The sequence below is a fragment of the Apodemus sylvaticus genome, chromosome 10 (genome assembly GCF_947179515.1).
Source record: "Apodemus sylvaticus chromosome 10, mApoSyl1.1, whole genome shotgun sequence".
Lineage (NCBI taxonomy): Eukaryota > Metazoa > Chordata > Mammalia > Rodentia > Muridae > Apodemus > Apodemus sylvaticus.
This window is the reverse complement of record NC_067481.1, coordinates 72730762-72755266: the sequence shown is the minus strand read 5'-3', so window position 1 is coordinate 72755266 and position 24505 is coordinate 72730762. Positions and strand designations below refer to the sequence as shown.

At 42.7% G+C, this 24505-nt stretch overlaps 1 protein-coding gene across 1 annotated transcript; it reads left to right on the top strand.

The window, feature by feature from the left end:
- The first annotated feature begins 1030 nt into the window (after positions 1-1030).
- Positions 1031-24418, top strand: Ppp2ca (protein phosphatase 2 catalytic subunit alpha). Its single transcript, XM_052194743.1, has 7 exons — positions 1031-1391; positions 14431-14640; positions 18481-18654; positions 19186-19275; positions 19674-19835; positions 21541-21659; positions 22907-24418. The coding sequence occupies exons 1-7, from the start codon at positions 1290-1292 to the stop codon at positions 22977-22979; spliced, it is 930 nt and encodes a 309-aa protein (XP_052050703.1). The 5' UTR covers positions 1031-1289; the 3' UTR covers positions 22980-24418.
- The last annotated feature ends 87 nt before the right edge of the window (positions 24419-24505 follow it).

The window sequence follows — 24505 nt, the reverse complement described above, 5'->3', positions numbered from 1 at the left end:
TTTCTCTACTTCTCAGACGCTGGAGGGGGGCAGTGTTTAACTTCCATTCATTTCCAGCCAGGAAAACTCAAGCTCCACCAGGGTAGCAGCCCCTTTTTGTCTGTGTAACCCCTCTATCCCCTAAGCATGGGATCTGGTAAATGGCGCTCTGTGGAGCCAAATACCTCTCTGAAAATGGAGACAGTGCAATGTGAACACGTTTCGCAAGCCCCCGAAGAGATTCATAACCAGGTCAAAGGCCGATCATTAAAGAACATCAGCTTCCTTTACAGACCACACGGTAGCTGCTCTTACCAGCACCAGAACACAGCCCTGGCTTGTTCCTCTAGAATGTAGGACAAGATTATTTCCAGTGGGCACAGGACTCGGAGAAAAGTGCACACGCTGAAGGCCACAGGAGAGGAAACTAGGCTTGGGATGAGGCCAGGATCGAAGGCCTACTTCGGCTCCACCATCCTGCAGGGAGAGGTGTGTGCTGCGGGTGTCAGGTGCGCGGGCGACACATCCCAGCAGGTACACCTTCCTTCGCCTACGAATGACCTAATTATAGGAGCCTGCAACTGGCGGCCAGAGGTGGGGTAGGTCACTCCAGGCAGCCTGCCACTAGGAGTCAGTTCTTGTTCCCAAAGATGTGTGTGACTCCCTTGTGGTTCCCAGGGCTGCTGGACTAAGCGCCTTAGGGTTGCTTTTAGTCATCAGGCTGCCAGATCCCAGACCACATCTGAGAGCTATCATCCAGCGGCCTTCCAGAAACACCAGGTCACAGGGAGCCAGACCTCGCCTAGACGGACTGCTCATGCGCTGAGTCCGCGCAGGCGGCCTGCGGAGCTCGGGGGTTCCAGGATTAACCAGCACAGCGCTTGCTCCGACTCGCTCCTTCCCTTCCCCCGCCGCCCTCCCTGCGGAGGACCACGCCCCAAAATCGAAGCCACTTCCTTTGGCAGCCAGCTTCACTGCGCCTGCGCCCGGGCTCCACGGTGCGCAGCTCTGAGTCCGGGCCCCACTCCGTCGCCCTCCCCGCGGCTCCCTGACGCCGGCGTGACGTCACCACGCCGGGCGGCCGCCATTACAGAAAGCCGAGTCCCGAGCTAGGGCGAGCGGAGGAGGAGGCACAGCGGCCGGCGGCCGAGCACTGCGGAGCGAGCCAGCGGGCCGGCGCCAGCGCCCAGCAGCCGCCTGGGGCCGCAGGAAGCACCCCGGGGAGCGGCGGCGGCGTGTGCGTGTGGCCCGGGTGCGGGCGGCGGCGCGGGAGCAGCGCGGAGCGGCAGCCGGTTCGGGCGGGCGGCATCATGGACGAGAAGTTGTTCACCAAGGAGCTGGACCAGTGGATCGAGCAGCTGAACGAGTGCAAGCAGCTCTCCGAGTCCCAGGTCAAGAGCCTCTGCGAGAAGGTGAGCCGCTCTAGGCCCCAGGTGCGGCCTCTGCCCGGGCCCTCCTATCAGGAGCCCGCGGGGACGGTGCAACATGGCGGCACGGAGGCCAGACCCCTCGAACCTAGCAGACCGGCGCCCGGCGCTGCCTGCGGCGACTCGCGAGGGACCCGGCGCCCCCCGCCTCCCGCGCGCTGATTGGATGGCGCCGCCACCGCGGCCTAAAATGGCGCCGCGCGCCGGACTCCGGGCTTCGGAGCCTCCGGGCCCGACCCGGCCCGACACTGGGAAGCGGGGCGGCCGGGACCCTCCGTGGCCCGGCCAGGGACTGGCTGTGCTTTGCGCCCAGGAATAGGTTCCGGACTCTTGGAGTAAAGGCATTGCGCTTGCACTCGGGCTTGCTTCATGGAGCGGGCGCTGCCCACAGGGTCCCCCACAGGCGGGCTTCTAGGCCAGACCCCAGCGCCTGTGGAAAGGTCACATCGCTTTCCTGTCGGTCTCCACACGTCGGCTCCCTCGGAGCCCTGTTTAAAGTGTGCGTTTAAGGATTATGAAGGTAGTCGCTAACCCAGTTTCTACGAAGGTCACAGTGGTAGTTTGAAGGGAGGAATATAAAGTTTTCATAGTTGGACAAATGGAGGATTTGGTGAGTCATACTACACGAAGAACTTTGGGATTGGAAATCCAGTGTCACTTTAATTTATAGTGTATATGCTGACTCAAATTGGGTAGTGTGAAACCCTTCTGTGTGTAACGTACTTGGCATGGAGCCATTTATTTTTAGAATGAGCCACACAAACGGGAAGAGAGTCAAATTTTTTAAACTCTCTGGTTGCAAAAGTTTCTTGGATTGTATTTTTGTGGCTACAAGCAGTAGTAGAAATCCCCGTTTTGACCGATTTTTCTATTTCAGACATGGTGCTGAGTCCACTCTTCGAAGTGATAACTTGGTATCCCAGGTTATCTCATTCCATTGGTTTTCTGCAAGCATTTGGGGAAGCAAGTTGTTCCGGCTGTCGGTCATGTTGTATTTTTGAAGTCTTAATTATTGCAATTTTCTACTAGAAAAATGTTCGTCTCCATTTTAGCTTCTCTTCAGAGTTAATTTAACATTTAATTTTAGTACAGAATTATGGATTATGTTAGTAATTTGTGTTAGGCAGAATTTTTGGAGCACAGAGGATGCTCATTCTTTTGTGGTTTGGTGTAGAAAGAAGATTCTTGAGTTCGAATATTTCCTGATGACACAATTTTTCAGAAAATGCTGAGAACAATTTTGGTTTAAGTCAAATGTAGGTTTATCCCTTCCCCTCCTTCCTTCCCTCCCAGGTATCCCTGGCTGCCCTGGTACTAGTTATGTAGCCAGGGTAACTTTGAACTTGTGACAATCCTTGTGTCTCTACTTCCTAAGTGCTGGAATTACGTGTGTGTGTGTGTGTGTGTGTGTGTGTGTGTACATGCGCGCGCATGCCCCACCCCACATGAATTTCTAGTGTTTTGATCTTTCTCTCACATCAAACATGGTTGGTATTTTTAAGGTTTAGAAATAAGCCTTTAAAAAAATTAATAAATATTGCCAGGTCTTAGTCTCTAATTGCTGACTCGGAGTGAAGGGCTTTATATGAATATTGGATGACTAGTCATTTGTGTGACCACTCATTGGACTGTTTGTTAGACCTGGACACCATTACTTTTCATTTCCCAACTGAGTGATTGTAACTGGTTTTTCAGGTAAACCTTTTACTTGGTGCTTATTTCTGTACTTAAAAGTAGTTAAAACACATGCTCCAAGATTGCTCTTATGAAGGTAACCAGAAGACAGTGAAGAGTACCTTATACATATTCTCAAGGAACTTTTAATCTAGTTGGAAAGACTAGGATGGCATTGTCAACTTGACACTCACTTTAGAGCAGTGGTTCTCAGCCTTCCTAATGCTGTGACCCTTTAATACAGTTCCTCCTGTTGTGGTGATCCCAACTGTAAAACCAATTGTCTATCTAGAAAAGCAGGTTGGCCTGTGAGCATGTTTTAGGAGCATCTTTCTTTTGTTGAGATGGGAAGACACACCCACTGTAGATGGCACTATTCCCTAGATTGTGAGGGAGGGGTATTCAGTTGTGTAAGGGTGGAGGAAACTCCCAAGGGTAAAAGTCCCCAGTGACCTGAGTTTGACTCCTTCCTTATAGGACCAACATGATGGAAAGAAAATACTCCTTCATGTTGTCCTCTGAGGTATACACACAAGTAAATGTAACAGTGTGAACATGCAGTCATTGCTGAGTTTCTCATGAGGTGATGTGAGCACCTCCCTCAAATTCTTGCAGCTGTGACTTTGACTTCCCTGCTGGGATGAAGCTAGGCATAGTGGTATACTCCTTTAATTCTAGCATTCAGGAGGATCTCTGATCTACAGATTTGAGTTCAAGGATAGATAGCAAGGGCTACACAGAGAATCCCTGTCTCAGGATGGAAAAACAAAACTAGCCCCCCCAAAGTTACTTTTGTTGGAGATCTTTATTACCAACAAGAAGCTAACCTATGCAAATGAGCAGGACACTGACCATTGAGTAGGTTTGCTTTGGGAAGACTGTTAGAGATGCTACATTCAGAGGTGGGGTGAGGCTAGTCAGCGTAGATCTCTTTCTCAATATGTATGGATGTTAGGATTTGTGTGTGTGTGTGTGTGTGTGTGTGTGTGTGTGTGTGTGTATTATGTATGCAAATGTGTGTGGGGGTGCCCATGGAGTCCACAGAGGGTGTTGGATCTTCTAGAACCTGGTGGTTTTAATACACTGGATTTGGGTGCTGGGAGCCCAACTTTAATCCACTGAGCCATCTCGGTAGCCTAATTTTAATTTTAGACCCACATAAAATATACTTGATGTATATACTAAAATACACTTCAAGTAACACTTGAAGCCACTTATGGTTGTGCAGGCCTTTCATCCCAGCACTAGGGAAGCAGGGTCCAGCCAGAATTACAAGGTGAGACCTTATCTACACCCACACCCACCCCCCAAAAATAAATTTAAAAATAATTTTAAAATCTGTTTTAAAGTTGGTGAAATAGATTGGTGAACATTGTTGCCCAACTTACTTGCTTTTAATTGTACTTAACTTTTGTTAACTACGTAAACTTTCCAAACAATACTAAGAGGTTTAGACAATGAATTGGGTGCCTTGTACCTGTACAAGGTATACCACTTCCCACTTGTAATGTTTTATTGCCATTTCAGTGGCGACATGAAAACAACATTTGCTTTTGGTGAGATTGCCTTTTAAACATTTTTTTGTTCATTTATTTGTGAGACAGCTGTGTTCTGTAACTTCGAGCCAATCTCAGACTCATCATCCTCCCGCTTCTGTCCTGAATGTTAGAATTAGAGATATATGCCACCATTTTCAGCTTTAACAGAACAATAGAGCTGGGTGGTGGCACACGCCTGTAATCCCAGCACTCCGGGAGGCAGAGGCAGGCAATTTTCTGAGTTCGAGGACAGCCAGGGCTACACAGAGAAACCCTGTCTCAAAAAATCAAAATCCAAAACAGAACAATAGAAAGCAATCTGAGTTTTTCACCAATTCAGTGGTGCTTATAACTCCTGATGCTCTCAGAAGAAGAAATGAGAGCATCAGAGGCTTCCCTTATGTAAAGATAAATCTCAAGTGCTCACTGTGGTTAAATAGCTTGAGAACTCTGTTCTGGTACCTTGTCAACAATATCAGTGTTGCTTCCAAGCATAAAGGATCCAAATGTGTATCCCAACGGTGGTGAGCGTGGTTTTTATGTTGCTGACGGGCTCCAAGTTTGAACCCAGGCTCAGCTCACTGTGTGAACAGTGTGTGCCTTGCTGTGGAGGAGAGCTTGCTGTCTGGGTGAGCGTGTGCAGTTACATCCTAGGCACAGTTCCATTGACAGACTGAAAAACGGAAATGCTATCAACTTGTTGAGTGTGGTCATAAATAAATACTTGCAATCCCAGCACTCAGGAAGCTGATGCAGGAGGATGGCCAAGAGGCAGAGGCAGATAGACTTCTTTGAGTTCAAGGCCAGTCTAATCTATATAGTAAGCTCTAGGTCAGCCAGGACTTGGGAAAGAGGTAGGCAGATCTTTGAGTTTGAAGACAGCCAGGATTACGTTAGAGAGAGGGCCTGTCTCAAATAAGTATGGACATTATGATGTCATTTAGTTTAAACATTTGTTACTTGAGAATAGAAAAAAAGGAACTCCTTGTATTGACTTGATAAACTGTTTTTTTGTTTGTGTTTTTGTTTTCTTGAGACAAGGTTTCTCTGTGTAGCCCTGGCTATCCTGGGACTCTCTATAGACCAGGCTGGCCTTGAACTCAGAGATTTCCAAGTGCTGGGATTAAGAACATGTGTCATTCCCCACCCATTGTTAAACTAAACTTTTTGACCAAGATTACATTCTTTCTTTCTTTCTTTTTTTCTTTTCTTTTTAAGATGTATTTTATGGCCAGGAATTGGTAGTGCACACCTTTAGTCCCAGCACTTGGGAGGCAGAGGCAGGTGGATTTCTGAGTTCCAGAACAGCCAGGGCTACACAGAGAAACTCTTCAGGAAAAAAAAAAAAGATGTATTTTATGTGTATGGGTATTTTACCTGTGTATGTGTCTGTGCACCATGTACATGCCTGGTCCTCGGTCCTCTTGGAGGTTGATTGGAATTATGGGTGGTTGTAAGCCACCAAGTGGGTACTTGAAATAAAACCCAGGTCCAACGAGTGCTCTAAACTGCTGAGCCATCTCTCCCACTCCCAAGATTAAGTTCTTATATAAAGTAATATGTTAATTTAAAGGGCTATTTAGCTGTTTCCATAGCAGTAGTTAAAATATTAAAGACAGGTGGGAGAAGCATGTTAGAATGTTTTCCTTCTGTTGTGTGTAGTCACTGCTGTTGATTGTAGATACAAAGCAAGGGCTTGGAAAGGTTAAGTGGCTGGGTGGAGGGCTGGAGTTAGGTTGCTTGGGGTAATGGCTTCTGATCCCAATGTCCTCATCTTGCTTTCAGAGCCCTGTTGAGGTGGTATTGGTGCAGAGTGCATGCAGATTAGGCCAGCATGGATTGTGTGTACTCGGTGATTCTGTAAACTGAAGTATTGTGTTCCTACTGCTACCAGGCTCCATTCATGTCAGATAGTGTTGTTCCCACCTCTCTTGGAAACAGTGATTCTTTCATTGTCATGTGGCTAACTTCATTTGTCCCTCAAATAAGACTGGTGTGATGAAAATCATAGGTCATTTTATTTGTCACATAGTATAAGTCATAAGGAGAGACTAAATTATAAAACATTCTAATAAAGGTGGGTGGTTTTGTTGTTGTTGTTGCCAGGCATTTATAAAATGCTATTCTTTTAATCTCTGAAGCCTCCACACACCTATGAATGTGCTCCTGGCATAAAGTGGTATTGCATCTTGGATTAACTAAATCAGAAGTATGTTCACATGCTGATTTCCTAGGTCCTTCCTGTTCTCTGATGAGGGGTTCATAATTCTCTGTCTAAATAAAGGTGAATCTTGTGTAGTGGCAAGAATGATGGGCCCTGGAAACCACACCTGGTAGTGTATAGAGTCCTAGTTATTCAGAGGTTGAGGCAGAACAATTGCATGTTCAAAACCAGCCACATAGTTTTGCGACTCTGTTTCAAAGTAAATGAAGAGAAAACTAAGGATGTATAGTTCAGCCATATATATATATATAGCACCTGCCTGGCTTGCACAAAGCCCAGCCACAGAAAGAGGGAGTGACCCATCCTATAGGAATGAGTGGGATAACATTCGTTTCTATATTCAGTCTGGTAAGTCATCATTTGTCATGTTAGAGTTAACAGTGAAGTGTCTTTTTAGTGTGTGGAAAATAAGCACTGATTGCAAGTTCAGTCTTAAGGGTACCAAGGGGACCAGCACTTTGTTGCTACTGTGACTTTCTCTTAATTTCTTTTTTTTTTCTTTTAAAAAAAATAAAAACTCATTTTTGGAAAAGCCATCCCTCTTACTCCTTTGCTCTAACTAAGCTGGACTGGATTTAGGAGGGGAGTGTTTTGTTGGTGGTGTCATTGTTTTAAATAGCTTTCTTTATAGGAGTAGGGTAGGCTAAAGAAGGGAGAGCTCTCTGGCTGCCAGCTATGGGGGTGAGAAGTGACTGTTGAACAATGTGGGATTAGCTGCTTCATTTCTTCATAGTACAGTGGTTTTACCTATTTATTTTTATTTACTTTTAATTTGGTAATATATATTAGTACATTGTAGCTGTCTTCAGGCACATCAGAAGAGGACATCAGGTTCCATTACAGATGGTTGTGAACAAACATGTCGTTGCTGGGAATTGAACTCAGGACCTCTGAAAGAGTAGTCAGTGCTCTTAACTGCTGAGCCATCTCTCCAGTCATGTTTTACGTATTTATAAAGTGGGATTGTGTATTGGAAGGGTGAACACAGTAGAGAGAGTATGTTTCTGAGTCCTGGGTTTTTGTGAACTAGATAACTAGCTGGCTGGTTGGTCCTCTATCCCCTCTCCTTCCGGTTTCAGTCAATTCTAGTATAGATGGCATTTTGTTTTGTTTGGATTTTGGTTTTTTTGAGACAGGGTTGCTCTGTATAGCCCTAGTTGTCCTAGAACTCACTCTGTAAGACCAGGCTGGCCTCGAACTCAGAGATCCGCCTGCCTCTGCCTCTCAAGTGCTGGGATTACAGGTGTGTGCCACAATTGCCCGGCTAGATGGCATTTTTAAGTCCATATTTTTATGTTTTCTGGTTAATGATTATCTTGCAGATGGCAGTTCTTACCCTTGTGTTGGGACAGAGCAAAAAGGCTGCAGGCTTTAGCTCTAGACTGGCCCAAGTAATTTACCTGGACAAGAGAGGGCACTTGGGAAGTTGAGTTCCCAAAGGCTCTGCAGAGCTGGGCATGCTTCTGTTTTATGTTCCCTTGACCAGCCCCTTAGGCCTTCACTGCTGAATTTCATCTTCGTGGCATATTTCTACATAGACTTATTAGTTTAACTTTTCACTCTAATTAATAGTAAAGTTTCAGCCTTGTGGTGATGTTTTTCTTTAATCCCAACACAGCACTTGGAACCAAGAAAGAAAATTTTATAAGGCACTGACCATAGAAGTTGGTTCACTGTTTCTGCCAAATGGGGCCCAGAGATTGAATTGTTTGTTGGGCTTGGCAGCAAAAGCCTTTACCTGCTGAACCATCTTGCCCTGACAGGAAACATTAAAACTAACATTAGCTTTCTTTTATAAGATGATTGATGGCTAATGACTCCTTCCAGAGACTACCCAACGGCAGAATCTGTGAGATGCAGAATGTCTATAATAAAGCATATTACTGATCATCCAATCCGTTTAATTTCCCTCAGTAAAGACCTGCTTGGAGACTTTTTGTTAATATTGTTTGTTTTGAATGGTTTTATTGCTGCTTTTGTCTCACGAGTGCTGGATTTACAAAATCAAGTATGTTTCCCTGCACCTTGCAAAAAGTAGATTATTGTTTTGAAGGGAAGTTCCTATAAACATAAACTTTTTTTGTTGTTGTTTTTTTTTTTGGATTTTTTTTTTTTTTTCAAGACAGGGTTTCTCTGTATAGCCCTGGCTATCCTAGAACTCACTCAGTAGACCAGGCTGGCCTCGAACTCAGAAATCCACCTGCCTCTGCCTCCCAGAGTGCTGGGATTATAGGCATGCGCCACCACCGCCCGGCTAACATAAACCTTTAAGAAAGTGCCTCTAATACTAACAGTAAACATAGTGGGCTAAGGCTTGGGGGTGGGGTGAGGTAGATCTCTAGAGGCTTGCCCAGTCGCCTCAAGGCTCTATGAACACTTAGTCTCAAGGGGAAAAAAAGGTGTGTGTGGAGGGAGCATCTAAGACATGTGAGGCCAAGTTGTAGGCCAACTTATGTAAGTTCATTATATAAGGACGTCAAGACCTGCATGCACTGTTAGGGAAGCCCTGTGTCAGAAGTCAAAGGGCAGGTCCCTAGGCTAAGAAGCAAAGAAAGCTCTGCTTTCATCGTGATTTATTTGAATAGAACCAAAAATGAACATTAAATGATTGAGCCAGTATTGGAAACAAGGGATTTGTTTGCTTGGGCACACCTTAAGTATCAAGATTCGTGCTTTGCGATGCCTGGTTTGTTTTTTGTTTCTGAAACAGTTTTTTGTCTAGTTTAATTTTTGAGACAAGGTTTCTTCCTGTAGTCCTGGCTGTCCTGGAACTCAGATCCACCTCCTTTTCCCAAGTGCTAGGATCAATTAAAGGACTAAACCTAAGGACAACCTTTAGCTCCTCATCCTCCTGCCTCTATTTCCAAAATACCAGGCATTTGCAGCCACATATCCTCTACCTTTTGTTTTTAGTGGTTGGAAAACAATGTCTGCTTAAACTTATTTAACAGGGCCCCTCAGTCTAACACCAGAGCAGGAGGCAGCTGAGCATAGCCTTCCCTTGGTGGGGGCTTGGACTGGTTTGGCCTCCTGGTTTTGGATCTGCTGCTTAGTTGGGTCTTGACATCCATAAGTAAAGGGTTTTTTTTTTTTTTTTTTTTTTTTTTTTTTTTTTTTGGTTGGTTGGTTGGTTGGTTGGTTGGTTTTGGTAAGTGTTGCATCAGTAGAGAAATTTGAAGGCTGGGCTTTTGTTTTTCTAGACCTGGTCTCTACTGTGTAGCTCTGACTGTCCTGGAACACTTATATAGACCTGAATCACAGAGATCCATCTGCCCCTCCCTCCCCAGTGCTGAAATCAAAGGTCTGCATCACCACACCCTGCCTGGGCAAAATGTTTTGGTGGGAGCAAAAGGGGAGTCAGTGAGGTGGCTTAGTGGTTAAGGTGTCAGTTACCAAACTGGCTGCTTAGGTTTGATTCCCAGGCCCCACGTGGTGGGAAGAGAGACTTCTTCCCATAAATTGAGTGTTGAAATCATGCATGACTCACAGGTGTGCCCCCTCTGCTCCCACTACATAAATGTGATAATTTTAAAACAAGGTTTTCTTTTGGATATAAGAGTAAAAATGTCGGGGCTGGAGAGATGGCTCAGCGGTTAAGAGTATTGACAGCTCTTCTGGAGGTCCTGAGTTCAATTCCCAGCAACCACATGGTGGCTCACAATCATTTGTAATGAGATCTGGGTTATCTGAAGACAGCTACAGTGTACTTAGATATAATAATGAATAAATCTTTTAAAAAAAAAGAGTAAAAATGTCAATATGAGAATGGACCATTTTAAACACTCCAGTGTTCTAACACTGATCAAATCATATTACAAAGCTCTACAACGTTAAAGACTTGTAGTATGTCCAACTTGGAAAGCAGATTGATGAAGGCCTACAGTCTGTCCATGGGCCCATTAAAGGTCTGTAGAGGCTGGCTGAGGTAGTACTTACTCTTTTTTCTTATTGTTTTTTTTTCGAGACAGGGTTTCTCTGTGTAGCCCTGGCTGTCCTTGAACTCACTTTGTAGTTCAGGCTGGCCTCGAACTCAAAAATCCACCTGCCTCTGTCTCTCAAGTGCTGGGATTAAAGGTGTGCCACCACCACTGAGGTAGTACTTACTCTTAATCTCTGTACTAGGTAAAGGCTGAGTTGGAGGCCAGCCTGGTTGGTATACAGAGAGAGAGAGAGAGAGAGAGAGAGAGAGAGAGAGAGAGAGAGAGAGAGAGAGAGAGAGAGAGAGCTGGTTGGTATACAGAGAGAGAGAGAGAGAGAGAGAGAGAGAGAGAGAGAGAGAGAGGAGAGAGAGAGGAGAGAGAGAGAGACCAAGAGACCAAGAGACCAAGACCCTTTGACTTAAAAAAAAAGATCAATAAAACTGCTGGGCAGTGGAGCTCGCCTTTAATCCCACCATTCGAGAGGCAGAGGCAGGCGGATCTCTGAGTTTAAAGCCAGCCTTGTTAGTCTACAGAGGAAGTGGAAGTTTCAGGACAGCTAAGGGCTACACAGAGAAACCCTGTCTCAAAAAATAAAAATAAGTTAATAAATAGTGTAAAGATATAAAAGTTTATGAGGTTCTTCAGGCCAGCCTTCTGATACATACATGTCTCTTAGTTTCATAGTTGTACAATAATCTGCATCTACAGCCTTTATTGTTTTGGCATTTAAAGTAATTTATTTTGGTGTAGTAATTAGTGTTGATAAATTGAGACAAAATCATAAAGCACATACAACGCCAATTTGTAAGCTTGCTCTGTGTGTGTGTGTGTGTGTGTGTGTGTGTGTGTGTGTGTGTGTGTGTGTGTATCTGGGACTGAAGAAATGGCTCAACAGTTAAGAATATTTGCTGTTCTTCCAGAGGCTCTGATTCAGCTCTCAGTGTCTGTCTGGTGGCTCACTTCAATTCCAGCAGATCTGATGCCCTCTTTTGACTTCTGTGGATACTCATACATACATGGTATACAAACACAAAGATACACATAAAGATTACTTATTTATTTTTATGTGCATTGGCATTTTGCCTACATGTGTTGTATGTCTGTGTGAAGGTGTCGGGTACCTTGGAACTGGAGTTACAAAAAATTGTAAGCTGCCATATGGGTTCTGGGAATTGAACCCAGGTCCTAGAAGAGCAGCTAGTGCTCTATAACCATTACTGAGCCACCTCTCTAGCCCTCAGTAAGAAATTTTTTTAAAGCCTTATATTATTAAAGCATGAGAGTGTGTATGTCCCACACCGGTCAGAAGGCAAGACCCTTTGCTTTCATCATATGGGGACCAGATATGAAACTCAGGTCTTTAGGCTTGGTAGCAAAAGCACCTTTACTGCTGAGCCAGCTCTCTAGCCTTGTTAAAACATTTTTAATATGTGGCTTGATTACATGATATATACCACTGCTTTTTCCTAAGTTAAATCATACTGCCTTCTGAAATAAGGGCAGGAAGAGAAAGACCTGATTGGCTTTCTTAAATTTACTTACTGTTAAATTTAAAATTTGCTATGTTTAATCAAATTCAAATTATTGAGTTAGTGGTGAAAACTTTTACCCTCTTGAGCCATCATGCTGGCCTTAACTTCCCCAGATTTATAAGTTAAAGATTACCCAATGCTCATTCTTTTCATTTTACTGTGATAGTGCCAACACTAAATACCCAATTTACTGCACAACGTGAGAAGTTCACGTGTATCTGTTCCTGGGAGGAGCAAATCCTAGGAGACACATTGCTGTGACCTCTTTGTGTACCTCCTTTGACTGTAGTTGGGGTGGGTGGTGGGGGAGTGGGACTCTGCATTCACCAAGAATTCAACCAGCTCTGAGTCTGCATTAAGAACTGGGAGAGGTAGTGTTTGTTAGACAAGTAGGCTGCCAAAGGAGGTGGTTTTAAAATGCAAAGGAAACTACTGGTTTCTGTAAGCAACGTGTGTGATAAGTCGTAAATTTGAAAAACACCTCAAAATTCCACTGGTGGTTATTTCACCTCAGAAATGGGATTATGGTCTATAGAGATATTTAGTGTTGTGTGTGCCTTTAAAAACAAACAAATACATCCTTTCCAGCTAAGTATTTCTTTTAAACTGAAAATAATCTAATCTTGAGGGATGTCTAGAAATAGCTTCCCCAAAGTCTTTGGAGAGTAAAAAATAGTGATTCTTCAACATGCTTGTACTTAAGACAACGTGGGTAGATGTGAGGGGGGGACTTCAGATACTGACAAGACTCCGTTTTCAAAGATTCCAGCTTTTGGGAATAAAGACTTTGGGAATAAAATTTCAGATGTGTGACTAAGGTTGCCTTCATCTTAAATTGCGGTGATATTAAATTGTTACCAGTAGGCATCTTTGGTCTCTATGTGGGGGCAGGTGTTTCTTTTGAGAGAGGATCTGCATATGTAATTGTCCAGGCTGGCCCTGAATGCTGGGATTACAGGCTAGCTGAATTTCAGTATGGGCAATCCCTTGTGTGTCTAATTAAAATGGTCTGCCTTTCCTTCCTCATACTTAGTCTTCTTTGTTCAGTCCGTTCTCTTTTTCCCCTTTCTTAATTACAGCCTTTCTCTTCTCCTTTGCCATGGGAATGACCTGTTTTCGCACACCAGTGTCCAGTGTCTAGCACAGGATGGAGTCCCTCAGATGGCATAGCAAATAATTGTCTTCCAGTATACATTTTTTTTAGCATACGTAGTTGTCTGTTGGCTGAATGATAGTTTCTAAACGCAGCCTAGAATGCATGTGTGCTACATTCTAAGATAAGAACTCTATATTTCTTTATAAAGAAATAGAATGAAATGAGGGGAGTTAATTGTCTTAATTTCCAAAAAAAATCAAGACCAAGAAACCTCAAAGCCTGAGGAGGTAGCATTAGGTGCTCTTTTTTCCACCCTCTTCTAATTTACTTACCTGTATGTATTCTCTGTGCCGCATCTGTGCGAGCCAGAGTAGGTATTGGATCACCTACAAGTACAAATAGGTGTGAGCCACCATCTGGGTGCTGAGAATTGACCCTGAAAGAGTAGCCAATGCTCTTAACCACTAAGTCATCTCTGTAGCCCAGGTCCTGTTCATTTTCACTGAATGTCATCCTGATACATACTCTCTAGAACCACCATAAGGTAACTAATGGATAGAGTGTAACCATATATTGTCTTATGAATATAGCCAGTGGGCTAGTAAGGTGACTGAGTTAAGTTCCTTGCCAACAAACCTGAGAACCTGGATTTGATTATCAGGACACACATGGGTAGAATGTACGCACATGGACACAAAGTATAATTTTTAAAATTAAAAATGTTGGGGCTGGAGAGATAGCTCAGCAGTTAAGAGTACTAATTGTTCTTCCAGAGGTCCCAGCAACCACATGGTGGCTCACAACCATCTGTAATGGGATCTGATGTCCTCTGCTGGTGTGTCTGAAGACAGCAACAGTGTACTCAAATAAACCTAATATATATAAATTTAAAAGGTTAATATTGGTTTTGTGCTGCAAATGCATATGGTTTCATATTTTACAGGTTCTGTTTCTTGAACAAAAGCATCTTTGTTGGTGCTGTTTAATGCTGAATGTATTGCTTGCTTTTTATTTATTATTTTTTTTGTCTTTATCTGTAGGCTAAAGAAATCCTGACAAAAGAATCCAACGTGCAAGAGGTTCGATGTCCAGTCACTGTGTGTGGAGATGTTCATGGGCAATTTCATGATCTCATGGAACTCTTTAGAATTGGTGGTAAATCACCAGATACAAATTACTTGTTCATGGGAGACTATGTGGACAGAGGGTATTATTCCGTGGAAACAGTTACATTGCTTGTAGCTCTTAAGGTAATTTTTACTTTTTTTGTTTGGGACTTTTGACTGGGTGAGAACTGTCTGAAATGTTCTTTTCCATTTAATACATTAATCTGAGTGTTAAATTTTAGAACAAAATAATGTGAGTGTCAACTTAATAATCAAGTCTGCATTTGGAGCTAGGAGATGGTTCAGAACACAGTGCAATGAGATACCTTTTTTTGTTGTTGTTGTTTTTGTTTGTTTTGAGACAGAGTCTCAATGCATAGCTCTGTCTGTCCTGAAACTTACCATACCATGTAGTCCAGGCTAGCCTCAAACTCAGCATTCATAGCATTGTTTTTAAAGGTACTCATCACTATGCCCAGCTGTTTTTGTTTGTTTGTTTGTTTGTTTGTTTGTTTGTTTGATGTTAGCAAAGCAGTCAAGTAGGAGTTTTAATACATTAGCTATCAAAGTACTATAGCTTCCTTGACGTATTAGGAGAGCGTAACTAGCCATGTTGGATTATTTACATCATTTGGCAATACTATGAGAATTCCACTAAGGAATTAAGAGGAAAGGATCAGATTTCTGTGAAGAAAATATGTTGTCTTTAATATTAGAAAAGGAATTTGATCTAAATGTCCAAGCGTGAGCAAATACCTAAATAATAATTTATTCTCATGGAGTAATTTGCAGGCATTACACATCACCTAATAAGGACTAAAGGAGAACCAAAGTCCCAATGCTGGTAAGGCCAAGATAAAAGGCTTGAGAGTTGGGGCCAGCCTGGCTTATGCAATAAAAACCTTTTCAAATAAATAAATAAATAAACAAACAAACAAGGCAAGTTTTAGAATTCTATGTTGTCATTTATGGCTCTGAAGTGTAAAGGTTAAGAGGCCACACTGACACACCATGGCATTGACTTTTAAGGCATCTGCCTTAAATGTTGCTTGGCTTTACCTCAGGAGGGGGACAACATTCTCATTTTTATCACAGAATATTCTGAGCAAGAAGCTTGCTGTCGGTTATTTTCTAACATTAGAGAAGCTGTTTCAGCCAAAGCTGTCTTTAATTAGCATCTGCATTGCATAGAATTATCAAGTGGAGAGTTAGAATAGATGGTGGGCAGTTTGTGCGATGACTCCAGATACCCTGAAAGGAGCTGGCTGCCTTTTTTGTTGTTTTTTTGTTTTGTTTTGTTTTGTTTTTGGATTTATTTTATTTATTTATTTGGTGATTTTGGTTTTTTGAGACAGGGTTTCTCTGTATAGCCCTGACTGTCCTGGAACTCACTCTGTAGACCAGGCTGGCCTCGAACTTAGAAATCTACCTGCCTCTGTCTCCCAAATGCTGGGATTAAAGGCATGTGCCACCACTTCTCAGTGAGTTGGCTGCTTTTAAGAGGTCATAATGCTACTGGGCACTTCAAATACAGAAGCTAGCTAGTCTCTTAGTTCAATGGTAGCCTGATCCAAGATAGAAAGCACTCACCAGCCAAGACTCCATGGTGACCCTGTCTCAAAAAACAACAGAATTCATGTACCAAGTACTAAGATTGCACTGTTTTCGTAAATGTCATAAGGCCAAATCCTAATTCCTTACACGAGTGTAAGTGCACATCTATAATTCCAGCTCCAAGGAAGCAGAAACAGGAATTGCTGAGCTCACTGCTCACCTGACTTAGCCTGAAGCATTCCAAGCCAGTGAGACCCTATCTCTAAGGGGTAGGTGGCCATTTCTGGGGGCGACACCCAAGTTTGTCCTCTGGCCTCCAGGTGTACATGAACATGGGGAAGAAGATGGGAGACCACATGGAGAAAACAGCTGTCTATAAATGAAGAAGACCTCAGCTCTGCTGACAGCATGGAGGACAAGCACCTCTGTAGTGCATGGGCCCATTCCTTAGCAAACGAACACTGTGGGAAGGCCGTTCTTTCTCAAGTGGTCTGACAGAACAGATCCTTGGCTTCAGTCAGTAGCAGAGCTTGTACATCTAGGAGAGGAATATCTGCTCTTGGTCGGGGTCATACTTCTTAGCTGTGATTGTGGAATGATGAGCTAGGGCCGGGAATGCAGCCCAGTGTCTATAGAGTGTTTGGCTAGCATGCAAGAAGCCCTGGATTTGACCTCCAACACAGTATAAGTGTGCGATGGATCATACAAGTGTGCTTACAATTCTAACATTCAGGAGATGGAGGTAGGAGGAGCAGTTCCAGGCTAGCATTGAATGTATAAAACCCTGCCTCAAAAATTCATAAAAATCAAGAATTTTTAATTTATTAAAATTGAGATTTTCTTAAAAGATGCAGCATGGTTTATTTTTAAAAAAAAAAACAAAAAAACACTTGTTCAAATTGCTCTTTCTTGGTGCTTCATATTGGGCTCGGCCTCTTGCCTGCTAGCACAGACTCAGCACTGAGCTATATAGCCTCACTTCAAATTTAAACCATTTTTGCAGTTGCTTGTTAATTTTGCTTAACACTGTGTGGGTACAAACATACCACGAATTATGTGCAGTAGTCAGTTCTCTCCTTCTACCATATGGGTCCTGGAGATCAAACTGGCAGCTAACAGATAAAACGTAACCATGCTGTGTCTTACAACTTGGGCTATCCTGAGCCAGTGAGATGACATAGTGAGTAAAAGACAGTTGTTGCTAAACCTGAGGACTGAATTTGAACACTGGAGCCCACATGGGTGAAAGGAGAGGACACGTCTGTGCACTTACAATAAAGGAAATGTAATTTTTAAATCAGGCTTGATGGCAGGCATCTTTACTGTCAATCATCTCATAAGATAGGTCTTCTAATTTTTATTGTTGTGTGATTATTATGGGAAGTGTTGTTTTTTTTCATTGTACAGAGTCTGTAGCCAACGCTACCCTCAAGTCCTCAAGTTGGTTGCAGTCTTTTAGTGTTGGTATTATAAGCATGTGCAGCCATGTCAAGACAATTTCTGTAAGAAGCCTCAAACACTGATTCTTCGGTCTCTCCCAAATACTAGGATTATAGGCATGGACCACTAGGCCTAACCTTAGATAATCTTAATTTTAAGTGGGCAAAGTACTGAAGGGCTATTTCACCTTAAAGTCACAAGTGCCAACTACATGTATTTTACTAAGACAGTGGGTACAGTCAATACCAAGTGTACTGTCAAGAATGTGAAATGAGTTGGTCACTTTAAAGAATTGATAAAGTTGCATATAAATTGATCATGTAGCCCAACGGCTACATTCTAGGAATATGTTCAAGAGAAATGTAAGCACGTGAGCAAATGAACTCAGTAACTAAGAGACGGGGAAACTGGAGCAGGTCCAGGAACCATAGGATGTGGCTACCCTGAATGTTAGTGTGCTGTGAAAAGCCATTCTCAAAACAAAGTAAACCAGTGGTTGTCAGCAGCTGGGAGAGGGGGGCATTGCAAGTAATGCAAGATTCTAAAACTGGGTTGTGATGATTGTTGCATAACTAAATTTAGTAAAGGTCAGAAAAAGTATGATTTTTATTTCACACAAGATGGTGCAGGGAGTTTGGTTTTAATTGGGATGATATTGGTAAGCACTTTATAAACCTTTAAAAATGTTTATAATCATCAGGCCGTGGTAGCACGTGCCTATAATCTCAGAGCTCAAGAGGCAGGTGAATCTCCTTGAGTTCAAGAACAGTCAGGACTACACAGAGAAACCCAACTCTTGGAAAACAGCAACCACAATCAGCAAAGTTGATAGTTTAATTTCAGTTCATTGGAGTTTAGAGATGTGAGCTTCTTAACCCGTTCTCCTCTCAGTTGGAACTCTGGATTTCCCTAAAGAAAGTTGCATGAAACTATTGGGGGGGGGGTTGTTTTTTTTTTAAAGCACTAGCATCTGTCCTTCATTTTCTTTAGGTTCGTTACCGAGAGCGTATCACCATACTCCGAGGGAATCACGAGAGCAGACAGATCACACAGGTTTATGGTTTCTACGATGAGTGTTTAAGGAAATACGGAAATGCAAACGTTTGGAAATACTTCACAGACCTTTTTGACTATCTTCCTCTCACTGCCTTGGTGGATGGGCAGGTGTGTGCACATAAAACTCAGGGTTGGGTTTCCTTTTCCAATAATCTGTTTTCTTGGTGTTTAGCAGGCACTGATTTTCCATCTTTACAGCTTGCATCCCTTTGGGGATACATTTTTGGTAAATACTGATAAGTTTTTTTTCTATGTGGTGAACTGTCAGGATAGGATCATGGGGGTGGAAAATGTAACCCTTTCAGCTTTGGGGGCTGTTTGTAGAGGGATCTGGGAAATGTAAGGAGTTGTTTGCCAGTCCTGAATATGAGGAGGATGACTACCAGACTCTGGAGGGACTGTGGGTAAGCTAGAGAAACACTTTCTTGAAGGAACCTTAGTGATGATGGTTGGTCAGGAACAAGAATACTCAGTAGTTGGTATTAGGTCAGAACAATAGCTAGTTCTTCACAGTCCATCCTCACTGAAACAGAAGCCTAGAACTGAGGTAGCCAAATGGTGTAGGTTGCTGCCTAATGTGTAGTCCAAAGATTTTAGTTTCTCTTAGGTATAGTTACCATTTGTAATCAATCTTTTTAGATCTTCTGTCTACATGGTGGTCTGTCACCATCCATAGACACACTGGATCACATCCGAGCACTTGATCGCCTACAAGAAGTTCCTCATGAGGTAAGACTTTAATAAATTCTCAGAAACTCTTTCTTTAGGAAGAACAAAAAATGTTTAGCTGTAGCATAATTTATCATGTTCACTCAAGTTTTCAAAATGAAATGACATGAGCCCCTTACCATTGTTCATTAGATGTTTAGAAGCCTTCTTTGTCGTTACCACTAGCCCAGCTGTCTAATAATGAAACTCGGATACAGCGGCAGATGGGACACGTTACTGAGTGCTCTGTGCCTTGTGGGAATTGCTTCTCATTTCAGAGATACCTAAACTTCAAAGTTCAGGATATGTTCAGCACACATACTCAGAATGTGATTTTTGTAGAGTGTTGCTTCTGGTGAATTATCAAATGAAGAATTCTACATTTGGAAATCAGGTTATAACTTGTACCTGCTTTTTAGGGTCCAATGTGTGACTTGCTGTGGTCAGATCCAGATGACCGTGGTGGCTGGGGGATATCTCCTCGGGGAGCTGGTTATACCTTTGGCCAAGATATTTCTGAGACATTTAATCATGCCAATGGCCTCACGTTGGTGTCCAGAGCTCACCAGCTGGTGATGGAGGTATGTTTTCTTGAAACCCATCAAACTAACTGTAGCGACTGAAGGAAAGGAGTTTGACACTGATGTGAGATGTCCTTTATTCCTGTAGAGTCTGCCACAGGAGCTAAACCCTCTTCAGTAGATGGACAGTCAAACGAAAGTGATAGTGGGCATCCACTTAATAACTCGGAGGGACTTGGGATTTAATGATGAAAGGGGGGACGATGTAGAGCAGTGAAGAAGGGTTTAATATATTGCAGTGGTTTATTTCACATTTATATAGTATGTCTCTTTGTAGGAAAAGAAACATCAAAATGTTGATGCCCTTTAGATGACTGGCTTGTAGGTGATTTATTTGAAAGAAGCATTTCCTCTGGTTCTTACCCTTGAAACATGGGCTACCATACTTTGAGACTGAGGACATGGAACATTCAAACTATGGCAGTGGGCAATCTCTTCTACAAGAGTTTGTTATTTATTGATGGTCAGTCAAGCACAGTGGTGCATGCCTACTTAGTTCATTAGCTAGCTAATTTGCTGGTTGGTTGGTTGGTTGGTTGGTTGGTTGGTTATTTAGGCAGCAGCTGAACTGCCTTGTAATCTAGACTATACAGTGGGACCATCTCTCCCCCCACCCCACCCCACCCCCAAAAAAACAACGTTCAAGTTTAAGGTCTATCTTAGTTGGGGCTTTACTACTGTGAACAGACACCATGACCAAAGCAACTCTTTTGGGGGGGGGGGGGTTCCAAGACAGAGTTTCTCTGTATAGCCCTGGCTTGTCCTGGAACTCACTCTGTAGACCAGGCTGGCCTTGAACTCAGAAATCCACCTGCCTCTGCCTCCCAGAGTGCTAGGATTATAGGCGTGCACCACCACTGCCCAGCTCCAAAGCAACTCTTCTAAGGACAACATTTAATTGAGGCTGGATTACAGATTCGGAGGTTCAGTCCATTATCATCAAGGCAGGAACATGGCAGCATCCAGGAAGGAAGCATCCAGTTGAGAGTTCTACACCTTTTTCTGAAGGCTGGTAGAAGATGACTGGTTTTCAGGAAGCTGGGGTGATGTTATAGCCCACACCCACAGTGACATACCTACTCCAACCGGGCCATACCTGATAGTGCCACTTCCTGGGCCAAGCATATACAAACACCATCACAAGGTCATGTCAGTGAAAGATTTATAGATGCATTTGGTGATGGATAATATTTAAGTTGAGTTGGTTGGTTGGTTGGTTGGTTGGTTGGTTGGTTTTTGCGGGATATGGTCTCATGTAGATTAGACTGGCCTCAAACTCAGAGATTCACCTGCCTCTGCCTCCTGGGATTAAAAGTGTGTACCACCATGCCTGGCTTGTTTTTAAATGCTTAAGACAAAACAAAAACTGGACAGATGGCTTAGCAGTTAAGAGTACTGACTGCTCTTCCAAAGATCCTGAGTTCAATTTCCAGCAACCACATGATGGTTCACAGCCATCTATCTGTAATGGGATCTGATGCCCTCTGCTGATGTGTCTAAAGACAGCAACAGTGTACTTACTTAAAACAAGTAAATAAATCTCCCCCCATTTTAGCAACGCATTGTTCGTGTACATTGTATAGGTTGTGTGAAATACAGAAAATTAACCCCTTTGGAGTTTTTCTGTCTTGTATTTTTCTGTTTCAATGGGGTCATATTTTCCTATGTAAATAGGTAAGATTTTTTTCCTGCCTCTTTTTTACAGGGATATAACTGGTGCCATGACCGGAATGTAGTAACAATTTTCAGTGCTCCAAACTATTGCTATCGTTGTGGTAACCAAGCTGCAATCATGGAACTTGACGACACTCTTAAGTATTCTTTGTAAGTATCTACTCTGAACTAGCTTTGTGTTGTCCAGCTCTGTTTAAACCAAAGGACAGGCCGACTTTTGACTAAATTTTTGTGAGAACGGACCTACACATAACAAAAACTTCTCTTATTTGGAATCTGGTATGAATTACTAGGTCTTGTGCACACATGTCTGTGTGTGTGTATGAGAAATAGTCTCACCATATAGCTCTGATTGTCCTGGAATTCACTGTAGACCAGGCTGGCCTTGAACTCACAGAGGTCCCAAGTGCTGGGACTAAAGACCTATGCCACTGTGCTCATCAATCTTTTACTTTTAACCAAATATTTTTACTATGGAGCTAACAAAGAATATTTTGTTGAGAAGTCAGATCAGTGAGTGATCATTTAAGTGATCTTAATATAGAAGGGGCCCCAGTGTGTGAAAAGGTAGCCTCACAGACTGAAGTACAGTCATAACCCAAGTGCAAAGCTGTAATCTTAGCACTTGGGAGACTGAGGCAAGGGCAAAAGGATTGCAAAGTTAAGGACATCCTTGACTACTTTTCTTTTGATGTGGTAAAATTTGGCATCAGAAAACAACAAAGGAATAGGGAAATTTATAGTCCACCATTGAGGGGAAGTTGAGGCAGGAACTAAAAGCTCCTCAAAAAGCATCGTCAGTCTAGATGTAATGTTACATTCCATAGAGGCTGGAGGGCCTCTGAATTTGAGGTGAGCCTGGTCTATATAGAGAGTTCCACAGGCTCTATCAAGAAACCATGACTCAAGACAAAAAAGCAGAGATAAGTGTGTGGGCCCTTGGTTGCTCCTTAGGTTGAGTTAGCTTTCTTCATTCTTACACAGGTTAGGGCTCCCTGCTGAGGGAGTGGTAACAGCCACAGTGGGCAGGTGTTCCTGCGTCAGTTAAGACAGACTTCCGCAGATGCTCACGGGTCAACCTAACAGATAAATCTAGTCCTTGGTTAAGACTGTTCCCAGGGGATGGTTCTCTTGTGTCAGATTAATAGTTAACACTAACCATGTATTTGTAGCTCACGCTGATCTAGAACTGTGATCCTCTTGCCTCAGTTTCCCAAGTGCTACTGTTAGAGCTGTGCCCCGGTATAACTAGCTCTATTGAAGTTGGGTTCTATTCTTTTAAAATATAATGAAATTAGATAGGGAATAGACCATAAAATTTGAAAAGTTGAAGAACTTAATTTTGTTAAATACACAGGTATCTTCTTAGAAACAGTGAATCTTATTTTGTTTTTCAGCTTGCAGTTTGATCCAGCACCTCGTAGAGGGGAGCCACATGTTACTCGTCGTACCCCAGACTACTTCCTGTAATGAAAATTTAAACTTGTACAGTATTGCCATGAACCATATATTGACCTAATGGAAACGGGAAGAGCAACAGTAACTCCAAAGTGTCAGAAAATAGTTAACATTCAAAAACTTGTTTTCACACGGACCAAAAGATGTGCCATATAAAAATACAAAGCCTCTTGTCATCAACAGCCGTGACCACTTTAGAATGAACCAGTTCATTGCATGCTGACGCGACATTGTTGGTCAAGAATCCAGTTTCTGGCATAGCGCTATTTGTAGTTACTTTTGCTTTCTTGAGAGACTGCAGATATAGGATGTAAACATTAACACCTGTGAGTCCAGTTGACTTCCACTTAGCTGTAGCTTACTCAGCATGACTGTAGATGAGGATAGCAAACAATCATTGGAGCTTAATGAACATTTTTAAATAAGTACCAAGGCCTCCCCTCTTGTTGTGTTTCTTTCAGGGATACCATTAATTTAATTGTATGATTTGTCTGCACTCAGTTTCTCCCTTCTCAAATCTCAGCCCCATGTTGTTCTTTGTTACTGTCAGAAAACCTGGTGAGTTGTTTGAAAAGAACTGTTTCCCTCCTGTAAGATGATGTTACTGCACAAGTCACCGCAGTGTTTTCATAATAAACTTGAGAACTGAGAAAGTCAGGTTTGAATTGTATCAGTGGGCACGACTGGTGCTGTTTATTAACAAACAAGATAAATCTATTGATCAATTTCAGAATTTGTAGAATCCCAGGTAAAGAAAAATAAAGATCAAGGCCACTGTGTAACCTCTCTGGCAACTCCTTGGTGTTCTTCAGAAGAACTTGGGGACTTGTTTGTCTGACATGCTGCAGTTTGTCTTGTTGCTGGCCTGCGCTTGTGAAAGGAAATCTGTGCTGCTTCAGTAGGATTTGATTGTTAAACCATAGAACTTGAGAGTTACGTTTTTAGGATTTTACTTAAAATGGCATGTTTTCAGGTAGAACTTTAAAAACTAAATGATGTGTCTAATTAGTGTAGTTTCTGGTTACAAATATATTGCTATGTATATTTCATGGACTCTTTAAAATGATTGACAGAACGGTAAGTTCTTAACCAACATTTGTATATTTCTTGTCAAGTCATGTGATCTTAGAGTTAGTTAAACTTGTCTGGGGTATGCTGTTAGACCCTTAGCTCGTGTTCCTTACCTGGTAAATGAGTGACTCCGAGTAGGAACGAGGCTGATGACCGATTCTGTTTGTCCCACATCCAAGATTTGGGCCTGAGTGCCAGCGCTCAGCCAGCAAGTGGTGGGGTCTCCCTTCTAGTCTTTGACCTGGCTTAAAACCGAAGACAGTTCTTCTGTGGGGACTGAATATTTGCTATTTTAAGCTACCTGGGCAAACATCAGGATGCTTCATCATTACTGTGTGAGTGTAGTAAATAAATGTTTCCTTGCTTTGTACTGTGTTGAATTTGGAACCAATAGTGAAGTTACAATACTCCCTGTATAAAAAAGCTCGTTTATGAGTTAATTTTCTAAATCAAAAAACCCTTAGTGT